Source organism: Penicillium odoratum, assembly GCF_028828045.1.
Source record: "Penicillium odoratum strain IBT 22623 chromosome Unknown utg000003l_segment0_segment0, whole genome shotgun sequence".
Classification (NCBI taxonomy): Eukaryota; Fungi; Ascomycota; class Eurotiomycetes; order Eurotiales; family Aspergillaceae; genus Penicillium; species Penicillium odoratum.
Window position 1 is genome coordinate 278,187 of NW_026643145.1, and position 23,715 is coordinate 301,901.

Below are 23,715 nucleotides of genomic sequence, written 5' to 3' on the forward strand. Positions count from 1 at the left end.
AAGGACGAGGTATCGGCAATGTCGAGCTGCCAAGGAGGGTTGTAAAGAAGATCCCTCGCGAGTGGACGGGCAGACCTCGGAGAGTCTCACACTTGTTTATGCCGCTTTTGAGTCACGTGATGCTGACTGATGGCAGGTTATGTAATACTCATGACGTCTTCCAATTTGGCCATTTGGATGTGACTTGTCGAAGGCTATATGCTATGTATATACATATACACGTATATGCTTTATCAATTGCTTTAACATATATGAGCCTTTGTCTTCCCTATCGAGATGACTTTGAAATACAATTGAAGCATATCATGGTCGAGAAGCCAAACAAAAAAAGACAATGAAGCTGATAATGAGCAATAAAGCTATTTACACATCGTTCGAAGTCTTCCCTTTTCTACTCATTCAACTGTACATAGTTGGCCGGGAACAAGCCCCGAGCCCCCTTATACTCACCAAGCCACCAGTCATCGTCGGGGAATTCCTAGAATTATAGTCAGTGACTGACAAGTCGATAGAGGAAGGGAGGATAGTACATACCACATTCATAATGGTAGCACCCTCTGGGAAGCTAAGTTCATTGTCCTCTGCAGCCTCGTAGTCATAGAGGGCTGATGCAGTCGGGCCATGGGTTTCAGCAGTAGAAGGGTGTTCCGAAACGGCGACAGGGGCAGGAACGGGCTCGGAAACAGGCTCGGGCTCAGGCTCAGGCTCCGCGACTTGGTCATGGGCAGTAGAAGCAAGATGATCACCCTCCAAAATCTCAACATAGTTTCCAGGGAATAGACCACGTTCGCCCTGAGCATTCACTCCTAGCCACCAATCGTCATCGACCATCTCAATGTCAGTTACATATTCTCCTTCACGGAGTTCAATTTCGTTGTCTTCAGCCTTTTCATAATCATACTGCACAACAGCGCGAAGTCCACTATGGTGTTGTTCTTGATGTTTTGGTGGTTCAGGAACAGTAGCTTCAACGGTAGCTTCAGCGGCAGCCCGGCCCAAATCATGAGTGTCGTCCTCCAGATCCTTTTCGTCCGGCACGACCTCCTGAAGGCTTTGCACGGGTAAGACGGGGGGCGGGGAGTGCTGCTCTTCGTGTAAATCGGTCACACCACGGCCCACGGGCATCGCCACACGAATTGGGGAGCTATCACGTACAGGGGGAGTCGGAGGGGTGGGAGAGCGTGGCTGGGGCGGTGGGGTGGGTAGCTCTAGCTGAACGTCATGTTCCACTACGGGCTCAGTGGGAGCAGCGGGCAAACCAGGAACAGGAATAGGGCGACTGGCCTGGGGAACAGAGGGAGGGGCTTCAGCAGCGACTGGCTGGGTGGGTGGCTGAGCGAATTGGTCGCGTACGTCCTGAACATGGGTAGAGGGCTCAGCTGTCTCAGCATCCTGAGCGTCAGAAGCCTTCACGTCTGCCGTCTCGGGGACGGACTTCTCCTGAACCGTCTGAACTGGAGCCCAAGATTTGCCCGTGTAGCCGCTCTTCCACTCGCTGTGGCCACTTTGCTGGCTCTGAATCGGACGACTCGGCAGAGCATCACCTGCCGGCCCAGAATCACGCTCCTTGGCCTTCCTTTCTGCCCACAGTTGAGCGGGAGTTTTGCCTCCCTGGTCTGCAAAGGTTCGACTGGCGCTCCCGATCTGGACATTCGGGGTGGTCGATGACGCCCCAAGGCTGGTGGGAAGGGGTGGTTTGGTGCCGGGGAATGACTGACCGGAACCGAACTTGTTAGCAACCTTGGGCTTTGGGAGGTTGGTTAGACGTTCCGCCTCCTGGTTGACCGCTGGTCTTTCGGGAAGCGTTGTGGGCTCGTTCCGAGGAACGCGCGAAGCACCATCACTCACTCCCTCGGGGTTTTGTGAACGGGCACGGATCGCAGCAATGTCCACTTTCCCAACCGGTTCGTAGGATCCTTTGACGGGAGCCGGACGATCATCTTTCAACTGGCCGGAATCTGCGGCCTGGCGCCGGATGGCGGCAATATCGACCTTACCGATCGGCTGGTAAGCACCACGAACCACATTGCCCCTGTCTTCTTCTTGAGTCGAAGCAGGTGCTCGAGATGCGGGGGACTGGTTCTCCGATTTGAGTTGCTGCAGGTTCACCTTTGTGGGTTTGTATGCAGGCTGGACCTTCTCCAGTTGGGTGCGGGTGACCGGGGGCGCATCAGCACCCCAGCCATCATCATCTACGGCCGTCGATGGCTTCGGGCGTAGTGCCGGGGCGGGGCTTGAAGCGATGCCCCCTGAGCGAGTTGGAGTGAAAACAGGCTTACTGGCGACCGGAGGGCGAGGTGCCGGTGTAGGAGCTGGTCCCTGCGATTCCGGTGAATACTTTGAGCCAGACGAATCTGCCACTCGTTGAACAATGCCTTCCGGGGAAAGATGGCCCTCTGCTCGTGCTGTGATCTGAACGTGGTACCCCTAGCGTGCATTAAGCGTCAGCTCAGCCGTGTGGGGTAAAGTAGGGGGAACGTCAAGGGTCTCACATGTAGGAATTTCGATACACTGGCCAAGTGACTGGTGAAATAGCCCTTTGTTCTCTCTGGGACACCTTCACCACACCAAGCGATAAGAACATTCTTCGGCAAGCCGGTGTTAGGGTCGGTCACCTTGACGAAGGCGAATTGTACGCGACCTTCGGAGAATTCATCGATGAGATCGAGCAATTCACCCTCTGAAAATAAATTTGTGAGCAGTACCGCCGATTTTAGTGGGAGAGAGGGCTACTAACCACCAGTGTTCTGGACTTTCAACACACTTTCCTTATTGCCGGTGTCCTGTTGGAAGGCATTGACCAGTGGGGTTGAGACGGAGAAGACGGCCCATTGGGCATATGTCGGTGAGCCATTCTTGGGAGGAGTCGAGTTCACGACGGATTGATAGCTCTTCGATATCGAGGGCCCGTTGGCCGACAAATTGAGAGAGGCCATTGGTGGAGGAGGTTGAGAGTGGGAAGTTGTAGGTGAAGCAAGTTGTTGTAGGAAGATTGGTGGGGCGGAGGGAAGAAAGGGGGCGGAGAGAGGCGAAGCTATTGATCGATCGGCAATCAGATTTGATGAGATCACAGTGGCAACGGGGAATTTTGGGGTAATTACTATAGAATGTACTTTTTTGTACAGATCAATGTAAGTTGGAAAGAAGCGGAAATGTTGAGAAGAGAGAAGAGGGGGGAAGTTGCGGAAGGGAAAGAAGTGTTAATAGGCAACGAAGTATCAAAGATGAACCTTGGGATATGTTAGATAACCAAGTCTTCATACTCGAATTCCAGGTGAAAAACAACTAGTATCATCTGAATTATATATAAGAATAATTGATTCTATGAAAAATCCTACACGATTATTCGCAAGTACACATTGGTTCTATGTATCACCCACTATGACACCATAACATTAACAGGAATATTCCAAGCTTCAAAGCCAAAACTGGAGAGATGACTAATTAGTTATGAACGGACTAACTTGACTGAGATAGTTTATGGATATAAATAGATCAATTCATAGTATAAGCTATACTTTATAAAGATGGACCTACTAGTTAACTCACCACTAGAATGAATCGCTCATTCAGAGATCCACTATAGCTTTGATACTACTGTAAATAAAACGTCATTAACCAGTTATGCTATAAACACTCTATATATGCATGTTCTATAGATTTTGATCATCTATAGTATCAAATATTTCACATATTTCCTGTATTTGATATTTATGTCTATTGGACAATACAATAATATGTAATACTGCAATTCGTACTCCGTACTTATATCTGACTCACCGAGAAGTGGAACCGAGATAAAGCTGTGGCTTACATACTTTCTTTTTTTTTCTGTTTCCCTCTTCCCCCCCACCTTACTTCCTTCCAACATTGGGTTATAGTTTGGGAATTTGAAGATCTTTCTATTTCCTTTATGACCTAGACTTTTCAATTAATTTTGTCTCTCTGACAATACTCTTCTAAGCTTTCTTATCGCCTTCGTTTCCCCTCTACTTCTTTTTTATCTTACCTGTGGTGTATCACAAACTTTGAAGTCATGGGATCTTCCGAGCCCGACAAGGTCGGTCACATTCCCAATCAAAACGCCAGCGTGTTTCTTGAGAGGGAACCGCTACCCTCACCTGGCTTCGATCACTCATCTGCAAGCTCCCCTGGTCTTGAAGATCTGGGTGAAAAAGCATTGGTCGACATCCTGCCCCGGGATCAACAGGAGAAGACTGCCACATATGACTATGCCTACGAGAAATCACTGAGCCACGCGGAGGCAAAACTGTTCTACCAGCACCACCAGCTCGCGTCCAAAAGTGGTGACAACACAGGGCCAGTGAGCCCAGTGCCCACGTGGCGTTCCACGAGCGATCCCCACGACGACGGTCTAGCAATGGCCACAGAAACCAGCCCTCGACACAAGAGTCACCCCGCGCGCAAGGGCTCTATGGTGGTGGAGTCAGAATGGAGTCTGGATTCCATGGTGGATCATGACACCGATGGGACGATCCATGATTCCCCGCTGGTCGATCACTCGCTCCCGCGCCACGCAGGATCCTCGGGGATAACGCATGGACAAGGGCTTTACCCGCCGGGTGGAGAGAATGTCCATGGTTCTGGGCTGGGAATTGTCTCCCAGGGTCCAGGTGGAGACGCCATCACCTCTGAATTGCATGCCATCTACCGCAAGATCAAGGGTCTGTTGGATCGTCGCGCCAAATACCTGGCGCTGTCACTACAGAGACCGGGCGACGATCCAAGGGACAAAGAAAGTTGGGAAATCTACCCTCCACCGCCTGAGCCTTCCTGGGATGAAGGGAAGGAATATCAGCCTGGAAATGTTGGGGGACCTGCCGATCTGAACTCGAAGAAGAGGAAGATGGGTCAAGATATCGGCGAGGACTTTGACATGGATGAACTGACCCTTCCTGAACAGTCCTCCTGGACGTATCGATTGGATAGCAACAGTGTCTACCAGGTGTTCGATTCGGAAGCAGCAGCGGATCGGCATGAACCGATGGTCAAGATCCCATCCCTGCGTGATTTCTACATGGACCTCGATGCTGTTGTAGATGTTTCCTCTGAGGGTCCAGCCAAAAGCTTTGCTTTCAAGCGCCTTTCGTACCTTGAAGGTAAATTCCAACTCTACACGCTCCTGAACGAGTATCAGGAAATCGCAGATAGCAAGAAAGTACCACATCGCGACTTTTACAACGTGCGTAAGGTGGACACTCACGTTCACCACTCGGCATGCATGAACCAAAAACATCTTCTGCGTTTCATCAAAAGCAAGATGCGAAAATCGCCCGATGAAGTGGTCCTCTTTCGAGATGGCAAGCATCTCACTCTCCGGGAGGTATTTGAGAGCATCAACCTCACGGCCTACGACCTCAGCATTGATACGCTTGATATGCATGTAAGTCTTCGGTTTCCCCCTCCCCACCTATGTTAGTGTTCTGTGGTTAATAGTCTGTAGGCACACACCGATTCCTTCCATCGGTTTGACAAGTTTAACCTCAAATATAACCCCGTTGGCGAGTCCCGTCTCCGTGAGATCTTCCTGAAGACCGACAACTATATCAAAGGCCGTTACCTGGCGGAAATCACCAAGGAAGTCATGTCCGACTTGGAGTCCAGTAAGTATCAAATGGTCGAATGGCGTATTTCCATATACGGAAGATCTGCCGACGAGTGGGATAAGCTTGCTGCCTGGGTAGTGGACAATAAATTGTTTTCCCCCAATGTCCGCTGGCTGATCCAGGTTCCACGGCTGTATGATGTGTACAAGTCGAGTGGGATGATGGAGAACTTTGAGCAGGTTATCACAAATGTTTTCCAGCCACTGTTCGAAGTGACCAAAGACCCATCCAGCCACCCGAAGCTTCATGTTTTCCTTCAGCGTGTGGTGGGATTCGACAGTGTCGACGATGAGAGTAAGGCTGAGCGTCGATTGTACCGAAAATACCCCATCCCACGAGATTGGAACACCAAGCAGAACCCCCCATACAGCTACTGGGTCTACTTCATGTTTGCCAACGTCGCCTCACTCAACCATTGGCGGCAACGGCGAGGATTTAATACATTTGTCCTTCGTCCCCATTGTGGAGAAGCAGGCGATCCAGATCACCTAGCTGTTGGGTTCCTCTGCTGCCATAGCATCAGCCATGGAATTTTGCTACGCAAGGTACCCCTGCTGCAGTATTTGTACTATCTGGACCAAATCGGCATTGCCATGTCACCCCTCAGCAACAACGCCTTGTTCCTCACCTACGACAAGAATCCATGCGCCAGCTTTTTCAAGCGCGGTCTGAACGTTTCGTTATCAACCGACGACCCGCTGCAGTTTGCATTTACCAAGGAGCCTCTAATTGAGGAGTATTCAGTGGCTGCTCAGATTTATAAGTTTAGCGCTGTTGACATGTGCGAATTGGCCAAGAATTCTGTTGTCCAAAGCGGATTTGAGCTCTCGTTGAAGAAGCGCTGGCTTGGATCAAACTGTGATCTTCCCGGATTTACAGGCAACAATGTCGCCAAAAGCAATGTCCCTGATATCCGTGAAGCGTTTCGGCATGAGACGCTGCAGGCCGAATTGTCACTGTAAGTCATTACATCCTTCCATTGAGGAGAGAAAGAGGAAGGGATACGGTCACTGAGATGAGGGGGACTCGTCGCTGATATTTGCATACTAGGATTGCACGATACTCCGAAGGATCAGGTGTGGAGGAACCCAATGTCTTAGCCCCAGGTCTCCTGCATACCGCCAAGCAGGCATCTGCTAAACCGGGGATTCACGGTATGTCCATGTTTATCCCAAGGATCCCCTCCTCCTGCCATTTCCAGTCAACTGATTTCCGAATGATTAAAGCAGCTTCGCCCGAATCGACTCCTGGCCATCCCAAGTCAGAGACTTATCCCAATGGCCTGTCATAGATAGCAATGCCAATGGCTCCCTTGGCGGCGCAAAATTTCACGGCAAACTACGGATCCAGTAGCCTTGAAGTATTCCTAAGAATCTTTCATGCTGGCCTGTCTTTGGAGCACTGGTTTGCATTGATGGACCAACGAGGGCCGTAACTTTTCTCACAATTTCGTGTCTATGGATGATTAAATGCAATACATAGTTAATGAAGCGCCCTAATTTATATGCGACAAAAGGGTCTAGGACCAGCAAAGACAGGGATTCTTTCGAACCATGGCCCACATATGAGGGATATAGAAAAATGACTTCGTTCGCCACGCTAGGGTATGAATGCGGATGAATGATGAATCATAGATACAAGCGGGAAAGGAGAATCAGAAGAGATAGGAAATATCGAAACAATATACTCAAGGTCGCAGGGACACAGCGAGAAAGATATCAAATGGCCCAACTACCCCTTCGTTCCGGTACTCCCCAAGCTTCAAGGGTATTTTCATCCTCTGCCATTTTGGGCTGTTGCCGGGCCCATTCCCTGATGTAGAGACGGAGAGCCTTCCATCGCACACAAGGCACTGCACCATTGTTCTCTGGGGCAACAACATAGCCTCTTGCGTCGGTTTGGAGATCATCTCGTCGGAGATTTTCCACTGGGATCCCGGAAATTCGACCGAGTTCAAAGTCATAATAGCGCGCCACACAGGGATAACCCAAGGACAGATAATTGTAGATTTGTGTGACAAAGCCATCATTGAATTCATCATCCAGGCTCTGAGAAAGGTTGGTACTAGCACCAAATTGTGACCTCAACGTGCCTCTGTCGTCATTTTGACTCATGGAAGCGTTGGGTCGAGGGCTGGGGTTCGACTCAGTCTCGTAGTCTTGAATCATTGGAGTCATGATACCGGAAATGAGATGTGAGTCGCGTTCGGGGCCATCGGCTTTACGACAGGTACCCATCCATAGTCCCGCCCCTCGACCACCGTCCCCTTGATTCTCTGCACACCAGAGACCCCCACAGTCAGTGCACCGATCTTCTGCTGTCTGAGCAGCATCCCTATCGCTTGTGTTCTCACAGAGAGTCCCGTCTGGAGAAAGGCTCCAGGGCAGAATAATATCACCTCCAAGCATAGGAGGACTTGGGCCCAGATTCTTTGGCTCTGGCTTTGTTTCAGTTGGCGCTGGTTTAGGCTTACCCGAGGTACCCATCGCTCTCAGACGCTGTTCAGCCTCCTCCTTGTGCTGTCGCATATACTCTAGCTCCCAGGAGAGGTCTTCAGAGGATTGACGTCGGGATTTTAGGTGATTCTTTGAAGGATACATGGAATATTGATCTTCGGAGTCACACTCATCATCGTCGACTCCAAAATGATCCACAGGCTCATATACTTGTTCGTTGGGGAAAGCCGCCAGTGCCTGCTCCTTGAGCTGCCTATGCGCTGAACGAGCGGCCACAGAAAGCAGGTATTCTGAAAATTCCACATTATGGCTTTCTCGAAGTAGTGTGTCAAGCTTGCCATCTGTGCCTCTCTGGGGTCGGTGGGTTGGAGAGGATGAGGTAGGCGAGCCGGCGGACCCTTCGGAGTCTTCACTGTCATTTGACGGAATAGACGGAAGATTCGGGATACGGAATGAATGCCTCCGTGGTTCTTGGCGACGAAGGATGCTCAAATATGAAAATCTTGACTCGGTTGGATGAGGGGTAGTATTCCGTCGAGGGCTTGGCCGAAAGAGTGAGCCCGAGTTTTCTACAGTAAGCTCTCGAGCATTGACGCGAGAAGATTCTCCAAGTTTTCCTTTGACAGAACGATGGTCCGTTTCAATTAAGTCCGGTTTGAATCTTCTTGGGCCAGAAGCAATAGGGGATCGATTTTCCTGCGGTCGCGATGGTCCCCGGCTGGCCACGGTTGTTTCAATCGGTTGGGGTAAAATCCGACGACGAGGCTGGCTCTCAGCTGTTGAAGGTTCAATTTTATAGGGACTATTTGTCTTCCTCGAACTATCTCTGCTTTCGGGGGTTGCGGTGATGGGTGTGGCATTATAGCTTCGTGATGAGGTTTCAATTGGCTGAGGTAGGAATTTCTTTGAGCGGCGAGTTGATAGATTATCTTCCTGGCCTGGTGAGGCCTTCTGTTTTTGATCATTCTGTAAAGAGGAATCAAGATTCGGATGCCTGGTGATCTCCAGCTCGGTCCTTCCTGAGGGGTCCTCCCATAATGATCGATATTCGTGAGGGAGAGGCTGGTGGCCCATTTTCAATTCCACACAAACTTATGCGCAACATGAACACCATGCTCTAATTTAGCGAAAACTTGATGGTGATTTAGTAGGAGAATGACATCGTTTCTGGAAGGTGAATGCGTGGGTGTGTGTGTGTGTGTGTGTGTGTGTGTTTGTGGGTGTGTGGCCTGAGGTCTGCAGTTTCAGTAGCCTCTTTGTTAGGGCTATCGATTGAAGTAAAAAAGATATATAAAAAAACAAAAGAAGAAGAAAACAAAAATGTGTAAGTTAGCCTCTTCTATCGGGGTCGTTTTGCAACAAAAGAGGAAATGAGGGGGGGAAACATGGAAGGTATGGGGGAAACAAAGATAAGGTGACATCAGCGTCGATAGCGATAAGGAAAGATTAAACTTCAACCTTCTCTTCTCCTTCTCCCTCTCCCTCTTCCTGTTATAGACACAATGAACCCTGATAAGCGGAAATTTGTTCCTGATGAGGAAGATCAACTTGCTCCGAAGAAAAGGGTGATTGGTCCCGCATTACCACCATCAACACAGTCCCCCGAGTCCAAGGCCTCATCTGATGAGAGCGAAACTGAGAGCGATGATGATTTCGGACCCAGTATGCCCCCTCCAAATGGTGTCTCTGTGGTAAATGGTGAACCTACGTTGCTTGATTCAAGCTCAGTTGCATCCAGCCATGAAAAGAAGGCGAGTCAGCGGGACCAATGGATGCTACGTCCACCAGAGCAAAGCGATTGGGCCAGCAAGATCGATCCCACACAGTTACGGAGTCGCAAGTTTCAGACAGGAAAGTCCGCGCGCGCACCAGGCTCTAAGCAGGTTGATGCTTCGTGGGTTGAAACTCCTGAAGAGAGGATACGACGGCTGGGGGACGAGATGATGGGCGTTGGGGGCCCATCTAGAAGTTCAAGCAACCCATCCTCGAAATCTGACGCCCGCCGCACTCAATCCATGGAGGAAAGGATCAAGAAATTCAATGTAAGCCAATCGTAGCGGTTGCAAATGTATTGCACCGGGTTGGGCGGAGCTAACGTTGCTTCTCTTGTTCCCTAGGATCAGACTAGGAAGGCCGCTCTCCCCGAGAAGCCGGATCATGAAAAAAAAGAGGTAGAGGATGATCCATCGGCGCGTGCTTTCGATCGTGAGAAGGATATGGGGATTTCATCTAAGATTTCTAGTGCACAGCGCCGGGAAATGGTAAATCGAGCTAGTGATTATGGCTCCCGCTTTAGTAAGGGAAGCTTTCTCTGAATTTATATGAGATTGTGGGAAGAGCCCTACTTTCCTGGGGGCTGGGAATTTCATGGTATTCAAAAGCATCACGTAAAACTCGAGTTCATAGGTTTCACTCCTTGTTGTACTCTAGGATCAAATCATTAACACAACGGGAATATGCACCAAGTTTATGCTGGAATAACAACTATTTATGTAAAGTCCATCCTTTACTACTTGGATACCTACTGGAGCACACACTGATGATATCTGCCCTGAGACTGTGTACTCTAGTGAATTGCAGTTGTACATATTGGATAATGTGATCTTATAGTGAAATATTTAGAGGAGCGAATGATATAAATTTATGCATTCAGGTACAGAACCTCATACTGAGGAATGGACAGATTGATATACTATAAGATAGAATACTATCAATTGAGGTTCATAAGGAGTTTAAAGCCTGCCCCTTTTGGTTCGATGTTTTTCTTCCCCTAACCCGCATAATCGGCTATAATTAAACTTGGCTGGGCCGGGCCGTGTGGATCTTACCCGTCCCCACACTTTACACGAAGTTACGGGTTACATGGACCGATCTAAAATAGTCAGTCGACCCTGAACCAATTGTTGTATACTAGAGGCTCATGTATGACTCGGTTTTACTAATCCAGAGCCTAGGATAAGAAGTATATATTAGTAATGTCCTAATGGCAATGTGAGCTAGTACAGAGTGTGCGATAGTTTGTGAGCACAAAAGGCTATATATATACTTACTAGATGAACCTTGGATTATATGCTTAATATTTTTTAGTGTTTGGCATATCTTAGATGTTAATTATGAATCAACAAGAGGCCCTTGAAAGTCAATAATACAGCCACTATATCTATGGCTACTCATGGGCCTACGAATACCATCTATTTGGCTGTCCAACAATTCTAGATATTTTCCTCTATATAGTTCATCTATAGTCTAAACTCAGTTGTTGAGCAATAAGAAATCTTTCTTCATTTTTACGTTCGTTATTTCGGTTAGAAGAAAAACTAAGTGGTGTTGAGTCTGGAGATTATCGAATGATCTAAAGGACATAATACTCTACCTGGGACGAAGGCACCACTGGACCTTCCAAATCCTCACTTTTCTATCAATAGAAGCCAGGAGTATGAGAGTTCTATCTAGATAAAGCCATTTCAGTGGCTTCTTATGCTCTAGTTATTGTTGAATTGTAAATATCCCTACATCCGAATAAATTGTCAATTTATATGATCAGATGTCACGGTCTATTCCAGTGACAATATTTATATGGCCCTGTAGTGACTCTATAAGTAATCATATATGGCTTATTTCCATAACCTGATTGTCATTTTCTTCATAACAAAAAGTAGTATCCGACTATTTAGCAAGAAAGAGGGGGGAAAGACCTTATACTCATTTATATCTTATAACTAGTCTAAAAGTTTAGGTAGTATTACTATAATATTATTATAAACCTACTTCTCTATGGATATATAGTTACAAAAAAAGTCCCTTATAAATAGAGTCATATATTTTTCTATACTTTCATCCTTAGTTACACTATAAAGCTATTTTCTCCTTCTATTGCTCTTTCTTGGTATATGGTATCTGCCTTAATTCATCCAATAATATATCAACTTATTCATTTAGCAAAAGTTTTTCGTAGCTTCAAAATTCCTAGCCTGATATAGTCCCTAAACTAGGGCGTTATAATTTATGACTATGATATTAACAAAAGGAATAATCTATTCAACGATGTATTTGATTATAGCTTCGGGGCTAAGTTGAGTTAAAAAATAGATTATAAAATATTCTTAAAAAGAAGTTAAATTAGACTTAGATTAAGTAAAATTATTTATGGAAAGTATCTAGAGCTTTTAGATAAAAAAAAATCATTTACTCTTTATTCTAATCCATAGTAATAATGAGAATAGTTTAAGAACTATAAATTAAAAGCCCATATTACTCTATTTTAATTTAAGATTTAAGAATACTAAGATTTTCGTTATTACACTAATACAGATAAAGATTAAATACTCTTTATTACTTTTTTAATAAATTATCTATAAAGTTCCCTTATTTAAATTAGCTAATCTTATTATTAAGCCTATCTCTCTCTTAATACGTCTAATTCTTGTGGCCTTGTATAGTTACTCCCTAAATGCTTAATTAGGAAAAATTAAAAATGTCAAAAGTTCTATATATCGGTAGAATATTTTTCTGCCACTTTTATTATTATCTATAACTACTTTACTTATAACCCTTATTATTATTGCCCCTATAATAACTTCTAAGTCTGTTATACTAATAATTTAAATCTATATAGACCCTTCTAAATCCCCTATATATATAGACTGCTAAGTCCGCTATTAATATGTATTATTTGTTTAAGTCTTCTATATAGTCTTTAATATATTATCTATATAGACTACTAAATCTACTATTTTTTTTAAAACTATATAATATCTATTATACTATCTAGTATATCTAGTATCTTATCTTGATTAGTTTTTTCAATAGCTAATTAGGTTTTTTTTTTCTTAGCTTTCTTAAAGTCTTTCTCTATTCTTAATCTATTCTTAAGATTAAGTAAGATCTATAGATCTTAAAATAATACTACTAAAATAGTCTTTATTTATATCCTTAGAGTCTACTAATAATATACTCTTTAAATAAAGAGCTAACAGGACTATAGTTATAATTAGGATTAGTAATAAATGTAACTATTAAATTAACTGTAGTATCTTTTAGAGATTGCTATAGAAAGAGTAGTCTCTATTTATCTTATGTCAGATATTTATAGTTATCTAGATTAATTTTTACTAATAATCCTTTAATAAGAAGAGATAGTTATATTTAAGATATATAATATCTGTTTTAGATCAAAGGATAGATATAGAATAAATATAAGTCTTAATAAAGTTATTAATTAAGTTGATTATAGACTGATAAGTATTAAATATCTAATCTATAAGAGAGAGAGAGAGAGAATAGATTTTCAGTAGCTTTATATCCTAGAGTTAGGATTTTAGGTTTGTTTTTAAGATTCTTAGGTTTTAGAGTAGTAATTTAAGGATTAGCTTTAAGGATTCCAGGATTTAAAATAGACTTATTGAGGAAATTAGGGTTACTTTTATGGATTATAAGATTACTTTCTTAGTTAACGTTAGAATTATAGTTATATAGTAGAATCTATCCTTGAAAGATATAGTTTTATCTTCATTAGCATCCATAGAAATTATCTTGAATAGTTTTGAATTATATAGAGGATTTACGAGTCTATATAGATAGACTATAGTAGATATATGGAAAGGATTAGGTATATAGGTAGATAAGAAAATCCGAAAGTAGATGGTAGTATAAAGATAGTTTATATAATGATATATAAGAAAAACTAAAGTTATTTATCATTATTTTTTAGGGAGGAACTATAAAAGCCCCTAATTCTGTGATATATCTATATATCTTCTCTTTATTCTATCTATATAATCTAATAACAAAAATTCTTCTTTAATATAATAGAGAAGAAACGATATTATATTCTACATATAGTAATACTTAGTCTTTAATAGATCTAGTAAAGTTAGTACTAATTTTGAATATAATATCAACTAACTCTATTATTAAACTATCTTAGGATAATAACAATTCAGATCTTAAACTACTTATTATTATAAAAGCTCTAAATAATCTCTAAATTAAGAAATTCAGAAAGAAAGAGTTAAAAATACTTAATTATTTATTTTCTTAAATAAATAAAAGAGCTAGAATAAAAAATTAAAAAATCAATATTAGAATATTCTTAAGAAATAATTTAGATTCAAACTAATATATATCTATAAGAAAGATCTATCAGATTTAAAAAGATACTTTATATCATTTTATATTATTTTAAGGTTGAAGATATTAAGAACTTTGTTAATTAAAGATAAATTGAGATATTTTTGATTTAATCCTATCATATCTTATATACTAAAATAGAAAGATCTTGAGAGATAAGCTTTGTAGAGAATTTTAATCTTTGTTATAGTTAAAAAGACTAAGGTAAAATCTATATAGGTTTCATTATAGATTTTCTTATTTATTATAAAAATAAGTATTAATGATTTATTCAATTATTATAAATGAATTTATAAAAAATTATATTTTATTATCTATGATAATTATAATTGTTATTGAAGAACTTAATAAATTTAGCTATAAATATATCAATTTAAAGTATAGAGCTTTAGATAATATCATCATTGATTAAAAGAAATCTCTTTATTAATAAGTTTTGATTAAGAATATACTACTATTCTTTTATAATTCTCTATTACTCTTAATCTAAGGGTCCAAGTAAATATATAGATTATATTTTTGACACTATTTTTATTATTTCATAGACTATTTATGATTTATATTGCTAGATTTATTGTAAACTATATAATTTATATATAATAATACTATCCATATAATAACCAGAATATTACTATTTTTAGTGTTTATAAGATAAAATCCTAAAATATAGATTTATTCTAATGTTAATATCAAAGATAAAGATATATCTTTAATTTATAACTAAGTTTAAAAACTTAGGAATCTCTATAAATTAATAGAGGAAAGTTCATAAATGATAAACAAATTAATAATAAATTATTACAACTAAAAATATAACTCTACAAAATTTAAGATTAGTAATATAATTGAATTAGCTACTAAAGAATCTTAGATTGAATCCTCTTTTTAAGAAGCTTAACCTATATTTTTAAGCTTTATAAGATATTTGTGAAGGTTAATATATAGATATATTATCTGTATTATCTAGTCTATATAATAGTAATAAATCAGCAATTAAAAAGCTATAAAAAGAGGAAACTATGAATTATAAAGTATATTTTTTAATAAATAGAAGGGTCAGTCTAGAATATAATTGATAGATTACTAAAGAAGATAATTTCAATTGAAAATATTATACTATTAAAAATATAATTTAATATCCTACTTAATCATAACTATATAATGATTAAATGCTCTAATATATTTTTGATATAAACTTAATAGTATCTAAGCTCTAAATTTAATAGAATAATTAAGATAAGGAAGATATAGAACTCTGTTGGAGAAAAATAATATATAAAATTTTATCTACAATAATTTTTATAATGAAACCCTTTTTAAAATAATAATAGTGGAGATGATCTTCTTGATCATAACTCTTTATAATGATATTCTAAGCTTTGCATCTATTTTTATTAGATCTAAGCTAATGAAAGATATTAGAGATAGTTCTAGCATAAATAATATAGTCTTAGTAAATCTACATTCTATAATAGCTAATCTATGAATTAACATTATTAAGATTCTTTTCCCTACTTTTTCTTAGATTTATGACCATTCTCTATATGATTGATAATTTTCATTTAAGATGTCAAGAAGATATATTAATATTATATAGCTTTATTGAAGGCTTCCACTCTCTAATTTCTTTTGAAAATAAAGCGCACTACATTAATTCGAGTAATAACATTAAGGTTTAATATTATATTATTAAGAATAGAATTATTAATCTATTTAAAAATCTTAATAAGAAACTAAGATTAACATAATATACTAGTAAAGATCTAGAAATTAAAATAGCTTTAAATTGATTCTAAATTAACATAGAAATAGGAAACTTATCGTACAATAAATATTATCTATATTGATATAACTATTATAATTCCAAAACATTAGTATATTTTTATTTATATTTTTATCTATATTTAATCTATATTTAGGATCTATATTTAGGATCTATATTTAGGATCTATATTTAGGATCTATTACTTTGAATCTAGGCTTTATGAGCTTAGCTTAAATAGATAATATAAATAATATATCGTGTCTAAATACACAGAAATTAAGATATTCTATTATTTTCAAGAAATAATACTTTCAAGAGAGAAACAAATCAATATTTTTGCTATAGAATGATAAGAGATATAACAAAAAGAAACAAAGATTATTTCTTATCTTTTTATCTCTATCCTATAGGATATTTCTAATAGAACAAGAGATAGTCTAGCTTTATTATCAACAAATATTGATCTATCCTCTTTATTCAATAGATATTAGAATAGTTACTCTATATTGTATTTTTATAAATTTTTCTATTATAAAGCTAATAAGTAATAACTCTCTATATATACTCGTTTTAGTTTTTTCTTTTATCTAACTTTCAAAGTATCTTTTATAGTTATAAAATTCTTTTCTTTTCTTACTAACTTCTATAGTATTCTATATATCTTTTTTCTAATCACAAGATTTGGTCTAATCCTTATAATTTAATTTCATATCTCTCTATATAGTAATAGGATTTAATAATATTAGTTATACTGATTATAGATAATTATAATAGTAATTATATAATATAATAATAAGTTTCTTACCTGTAAGAACTTATATCTAAGAATAAATTTATAATTAAGAAGATCTAGGATTTGGATCTTTATCTAACTAATATAATCTTATATCTATATGGATCATGATGTATTTCTAAATATTGAGGATCTTCATCATATCTAATAGTATAATATGTAATATTCTTCAATAGATCTTGATATCTCGTTTTCTATCTATTCTTTTTAAATTTTAGAGATGTAAAAATATATATAAGATCTTACTATCACTAAGACTTATATAAACTCTTATTTCTATCTTTTCTATCTTAATCTTAGTATTAAAATATATAAACAGGCTATTTACAAAAGTTAGGGACTCTTGTCTATAAATAGTTTAGTAATTATAGATGAATTTAGTCTTACGATTATTAATAATATTAATTCATTCTTATTATAGTTTTCAGGATTAAGAGAGTTCTTCTTTATCTATAAAAGGATTTAAGAAGTCTTCTTTAAATAATTGATAAGATCTTACATTAACTATTGTAATCTTTTATTACATACTATTATAGAACATTTTAAGAAGATTTTGGAGGGTTATCATAATAACTATTTTTAAAGGATAGATTATTAACATATGAGCTATCTATATATTATAAAGTTTTTAAGAGTAGTCTTTAATGAGTGCTTGAGTTCTAATTGATAGAGGAAGAGAATACTAGAAAATATAGATTATAGTATAATAGATTATATCATAATTACTATATTTAGGATAATCATAACATCATCATTTAATTTTATACATTTTGAAACTATAATATATATATATGTCTATTTTTTTATTATTCATTCTTTATCTTACTGTTTTTCTTATTCTTACTTTTATTAATAATATCTAACATAGCTTAATTCTTATATATCTACTCTTTATTTATTTATAATAATTATATGATAGCTAATAACCCTTTTTACTCTTTAATATCTACAGAAGCTAATAGTCTTTCAATACTACCTTAGGCTCGATTTTTTTATAGTCTTTTTATCTCTAATTCCTTTTTTATTTTAGTATTATATTAATTTATAAAAGTTCTATCATCTTAAAGAAAAATCAAGAGACTTATAGCTGATAAGTAGCCCTCTATTTTATTATTAGTATAAATTAGGGGGGTTAAAATACTCTATCTATATTATATGTATATATAGCTAGCTATACTCTTTCTATAAATTAGCTTTAGCTACTCTATATAGTATATAGAGAGATTATATTAGGTAAAGATAGTTAAACGTAAGATTAAATAAGAATTTAAATCTATATAGTGGTAGGCTCTTTACTGTATTACTAGTATCTTCTATATAATATCCTAAGTAGTACTATAGTATTATATAATACTAACTAGTTATAGTAAGTATCGTTTATTATAGGCTAGGCGTATTAAGATAATACTTGATCTAAGAGACTTAATTTATAACTATACTATTACTACTTAATATTAGGCTTTATATAGACTTAGATCTATAGGATAGACTTAGTAGGATATATTAGGTAGTCTCACTTAGTTAAGCTATACTTAGGATCTAGGGTAAATACTAGGCTGTGCCGTAACCCGCAGAAACCCGCACCCGAACCCGCCCCATCCTCCCTATGGGTCGGGTTTTGGGTCGGTCTGTCTAACCCGCATGCGGGTTGCGGGTTCTGATGGGAAACCCGCGCGGGTTTATGGGTTACCCAATGGGTCGTCAAACAGGACAAACATAGAAATTTATGTATAAAACTGTACATTAAAGTGGTTTATTACATAAAAAATTGGATTTATCCATCCTTTTTAGGTATAGTGTCAAAAATTATGCAAAGATGGGCTAGCGTGGGTAACCCGCACCCGAACCCGCAACCCGCATGGGGCGGGTTGCGGGTTGACTTGACCAACCCATGGGTTTTGCGGGTTCGGGTTGCGGGTTGACTTTACCTACCCATTTACGGGTTATGGCACAGACTAGTAAATACTCTAGATCTAAATTTCTCTCTTCTGATTAAAGTATAATTTATATAAAATAGATAGGTAGATAAACTCGTAGATTCTAAATATTCATATAAGATTAAATATAAAGAACTAAATATATATAGTAATAACTACCTTTATATATTATAGTCCTTCCTATGATCCATCCTAAGTAGGCCTAGGTCCTATCTTTAATAGGATCTAGTCCTATACCCTATAGGATAGATACTAATATAACTATCCGCTTAGATTATATAAATATATTAACATCTACATATAGTTGTTTCTATAGCTAAATTAAGTTAATTAGCTCTTATTTCCCTACGATCCCTATTTAGCGTATAGCTAACGTCTAGGTCTATAAAAGCTACTAGCTTAATCTCTATATCTTGCATTATGATAGAGCCTGTAAGAGTAGACTTCCGCAAAGCCCAACTTGGGCCTAAGAACTCGGCCCAAAGCCCAACCCAGGCTGGGTCCGGGCCGAACTTCTCCAACCCGGACCCAACCCGGACCCAACGCTGGGCCCCCAGTAAAACCCAACCAGGCCCAACTTAGCCCAACTTTTGCATAATTCTTGTCATAACTCTGCTCAGTCATCAAGATAATATACCGTTCTTTACACATGTCTGGTCTATACAACGTAGCACTATGCCTTCTTTTCATAAATCATTTGAAATTTTAAGAAATAGACTTGTATTCATAAGGAGTTGATTTAGCATATACTAAATTACCATAGAGCTATATGAAAGTTCTATTATTCTAGGCGCGGTCTGTTAATCATGAGATTTCTGCCTTGAATTAATAATGAAGTGATAAAGATATATATTTATAACAGAAGGTACCTAATGCATCTTTTGAGAGTAAAGAAAATTTTTATCGAATTGCACTAATTTAACAGAATATAGAGAACAATATATATAAAAGTGATTTATTTTATTCATCTAATTAGATTAGTTTACTCAGAAATCAGCTAGAAGAAGACTATAGAGTAGGAAGGCCACTGGAAGATTGAAGTTTTTCTTCTTGGCGCGATGGGTTGAAATTTTTTGACGATCTTAAACATAAGTTGGGCTGGGAATTGGGTTATTATTGGGTTTTTTGGGCTTTTACTGGGTTTTGGCTGGGCTTTCTGGGTTATTACTGGGCTTTCTGGGTTATTGTTGGGCTTTCTGGGTTATCTCTACATCATATGTAACTCTCTAGCCAATCAAACCTAATTCTTCTTATTACCCCCTTATCATGATTGATGTATCATGTTTATTTAACTTATTCCCTACTACCTAAAGATACTATTACTTAGTAGGTGTCTCTTTAATCAATCCTCCCTTACATTCAATATTGATCATAGAGCTAATTCATCATGTCATAAAGTCAGTACTCTAACTTCGCATCCTCAATTTATGACGGCGAGATAGATAATCTTAGCTATCTTACAACACCAAACCCCCCAGCCACTCCATCTAGTAGTCAATACACGCTTGATGCCTCCGAACAAGACTTTCTCCGACCTCTCCGACCGGTAGTTCCTTCCTCTTTTACGCGCGTTGGACCCGACCGAAGGAAAGCCTTTGTTCTCTATGAAAGAATGGCCCATAGTGAATGGGTGGACTGGTGGTTACAGACTGATTATAGGAGAAAAAGTAAGATCAACTGGGACTTAACCCGACATGCGGAGATTTGGAGCCAGTTCCACCAAGTTACCCATAATATAGATGGTGCGCCAAAGGTAATGTGTCAACGCTGTGATGCTATCCTTGAGCATCTATACACAGTTAATCCAAAGGCAAAGGGTAAGGCGCAATACCATAGCACATCGACAATACAAAGACATCTTAAGACAGCAGGGTGTTTAAAGGCCGGGTAAGGGAAGGGGAATGAGATCACTAAATTTCTAAAGAATAGGGTATGTTCGATCATTTCTTTGATCCTATCTTCGGCCAAAGTCAGTGTCTAATATCTTAACTAATATATTTTGGGGAATACTAGAGACTACCGATGGATGATAATACGCCCTTTTCACAAGAATCATGGGAAGAAGACCTCCTCCAATTTTTAACACTTAATCGACTCCCACTTCACCTTATTGAGCATCCCTCGCTCCGGCGTCTGATTTCTCGGGCTCGCTGCGCCCCAAGCCTACCAATAATCCCCTCTGCCGATACAATCCGCCGCCGATTAACAAGCATTGTTAAAGACCGGCAAGAAGGCATACTTCGGAGATTACCAGTTGGCTCAAAGATATCAATTGCGCTTGATTGTTGGACGTCTCCCTATTCGCAGTCGTTTATGGCAATCACAGGCTATTTTATTGATGCTGATTGGAGGTACCATGAGGTACTTCTTGGCTTTAAGCCAGTTTATGGTTCGCATACAGGTGCGAATCTAAGTGGTGTGCTCCTTCAAACTCTTATGGAGCATAATATTAAAGGCCGAGTGTTTGGAATCACCACGGATAACGCATCGAATAATAAGACTTTGGTTACTTCTCTCCAGCAGGCTCTCGCAGATGATGTGATTCTTCCTCGAATTCCATGCCTTGCTCACGTTATCCAGCTCAGTCTCCAGCAGCTTCTTGGCCGTATCAAGGCAAATCCATTAAATGAGTCAGCCGAGACAAAGTGGACAGAGAAGCAGTCAAGACTGGCAAAGCTTAACGCGCAGCACCAAGTACGTGAGATTTCCTATACCTTGAATAAGGTCCGCTTTCTCGCTATCTACGTCAATGCGAGTCCTCAGCGCCGGGAAATATTCTATAATCTCCAGACAACAGACGTGAAGCTAGTGCCTATCCAAGATGTGAAAACTCGATGGAATTCAACCTTCTTGATGCTTCGCCGGGCAAAGCGTCTACGTGATATCTTTGCCCCATTCTATACGGAGTACGACTGCGAGGAGATGCTACTAAATGACGAAGAGTGGCGCCAAGTTGACTATCTTCTTTGCATTACTGAGCCTTTCTTTGATTATACAACTCAACTGTCAAAGACTCGTGATGTCACAGCGCATTATATCTTCAAGATTTATAATAAGCTCTTTGAACACCTTGAACAGTCAATGAAACAGCTACGACGAAAGCGCGTTCCATGGAAGCAAGAGATGCTCCACGCGCTAGAAGCTGGTCGGGTTAAGCTTGATGAATATTACTCTCAAACTGGTGGTATTCAAGGACATCTCTACGCTATCAGCACAATGCTTGCGCCTGTGAACAAGTTTAAATTCTTCCTAACAAACGATTGGGATCAGGAATGGCGCGATACGTATCGCAACTCCTTCCAACAGGCACTTATTCCATACCAAGAGCAACTCTCAACGCTTAGCCAGTCCTTAGATAGAACCCGCCCGGTTGTTCAATTAAGCTCAAAGCTTAATAAAATGTTAGATGAAAGTATAGCACAACCAGAGACAGCGACTAATGAAATCACCCAGTATCTTGATAGTGGTACGTTTTTCGAATCCTTTACGATATCATACTAACTGGTTAATAGATACTATTCATCTTAGGCCTCTTGCCTTCTGGAGAGAGCACCAAACTCGCTTTCCAGCAATTGCTGCCCTTGCACGGGATACACTTTCCTTCCCGGCAACAGGTGCAGGTGTTGAACGACTCTTTAATACTGCTCGGGATATCTGTCATTATCGTCGAGGGAGACAAAAGAAGCAGACAATTGAAGAGCTAATGATGTTTCTTTGTACTTCAAGGTTTGATATTGAAGAGAAGGAGGCGAAGTATCTAGAGAAATTCTTCTCTCATATCGAGATAGAAACAGCGAAGGAAGAGAAAGATGATAAGCTTGAGGAGGTGGAATTTGACTTGATTAGTGATACTGAGGAGGCAGACGAGGAGACAAGTGATCATGTACAGCTAGATGAGGTAGATGAGCCCCAGCTTCCGGCACCTGAGAATAGTACCCAGGTACGGGCATCAGGACGGAAACGTAAGGCTCGAGAGGATGAGGTCTTTGAGTATTACTCAAAATGATTGTACATAATTTTCTCATCGGGGGGCAGCCCCCCGATGAATTTCCAATAGAATACACTATTTCTATCCTGGCATACTTTTCTTGTTGTAAAGGGAATACGCACTATTACAGGCAAAAACCGCATGATTAATGCAAAGAAAAAAAGTCACGGGTCTTGGCATGTCTGTTATGTTTGTGGCCCAAGTTGGGGGCCCGGACCCAGGCTGGGCTGGAGCTCTGGGCCCAGAGCCCAGCGCTGGGTTGGAGTCCTGGGCCCAGAACCCAACCCAGCCTGGGTTGGGCCCGGGTTGAGTTGGGCTTTGCGGAAGTCTATGTAAGAGTAGGTAATTACTAGACCTCATACCCGCCCGCGGGCGGCCCTCAGAGGGCGGCCTACGGACCCGCCCGCGGGCGGGCGGAGGGCCGGTCCAGCCTGCCCGCGGGTCGGGCTGGTCTTTTACTAGCCCTCATGAGGGCCGCCCGCGGGCTTTTCGAGGGCCGACAAACAGGACAAACAGTACACATACTTTTGAAGACCCATACTCGCATAAATTATGCAGTTTTTCAGCTGTATCTTTAGGTATTTACTTTACACTACTCTTACTGATTTTGACTAGGGTAGTAGTATTTTCTTATGGATTGATAAAAAAGATGAGATAAGTGAGATAAGTGATTTATGAATGGTATTTGCAGCTACTAGATATATGTCTAGTTCGAAGTTTTCCGGCGCTTCCAACCCTCAGTTTCATATCCATTAAGAAGTGTTGAGCGCTGCCGAACCCTCCCTGAATAACGCTGTGTACTAGGTAAGCTAGGCTCACTACTTGTTTTATCCTCTATTAGAGTCCGCTGGCTCTGTTCAACTTCAACAAGGGGCTGGGCTAGGCTAAAAACTTGGGTTCTTGGCGAAGATGCATCACTATCACCATCACTATCATGACCACAATCATCATCTTCCTCATTATCACTGATGGGCTCACACAGTTTCAAGCACGCGAAGTTGACTAGTCGCGTTATGATTA

At 39.8% G+C, this 23,715-nt stretch overlaps 5 protein-coding genes across 5 annotated transcripts; 3 read left to right on the forward strand and 2 right to left on the reverse strand.

Annotated features, from left to right (window-relative positions):
* Positions 1-391: 391 nt before the first annotated feature.
* Positions 392-2,936, reverse strand: N7520_003364 (putative actin binding protein; the record flags this gene model as incomplete). Its single annotated transcript, XM_057137299.1, has 4 exons — positions 392-478; positions 535-2,427; positions 2,493-2,680; positions 2,738-2,936. The coding sequence occupies 4 exons, from the start codon at positions 2,934-2,936 to the stop codon at positions 392-394; spliced, it is 2,367 nt and encodes a 788-aa protein (XP_056997764.1).
* A 1,100-nt stretch (positions 2,937-4,036) lies between these two features.
* On the forward strand, positions 4,037-6,589 carry N7520_003365 (uncharacterized protein; the record flags this gene model as incomplete). Its single annotated transcript, XM_057137300.1, has 2 exons — positions 4,037-5,404; positions 5,465-6,589. The coding sequence occupies 2 exons, from the start codon at positions 4,037-4,039 to the stop codon at positions 6,587-6,589; spliced, it is 2,493 nt and encodes an 830-aa protein (XP_056997765.1).
* A 756-nt stretch (positions 6,590-7,345) lies between these two features.
* N7520_003366 (uncharacterized protein) lies at positions 7,346-9,157 on the reverse strand (the record flags this gene model as incomplete). The annotated part of the gene is made up of 1 exon (XM_057137301.1): positions 7,346-9,157. The coding sequence occupies one exon, from the start codon at positions 9,155-9,157 to the stop codon at positions 7,346-7,348; it is 1,812 nt and encodes a 603-aa protein (XP_056997766.1).
* A 428-nt stretch (positions 9,158-9,585) lies between these two features.
* On the forward strand, positions 9,586-10,398 carry N7520_003367 (GPALPP motifs-containing protein 1; the record flags this gene model as incomplete). The annotated part of the gene is made up of 2 exons (XM_057137302.1): positions 9,586-10,125; positions 10,201-10,398. 2 exons carry the CDS (start codon positions 9,586-9,588, stop codon positions 10,396-10,398), a joined length of 738 nt encoding a protein of 245 aa, XP_056997767.1.
* Positions 10,399-20,729: 10,331 nt separating this feature from the next.
* Positions 20,730-22,713, forward strand: N7520_003368 (uncharacterized protein; the record flags this gene model as incomplete). Its single annotated transcript, XM_057137303.1, has 2 exons — positions 20,730-22,173; positions 22,220-22,713. The coding sequence occupies 2 exons, from the start codon at positions 20,730-20,732 to the stop codon at positions 22,711-22,713; spliced, it is 1,938 nt and encodes a 645-aa protein (XP_056997768.1).
* Positions 22,714-23,715: the final 1,002 nt, after the last annotated feature.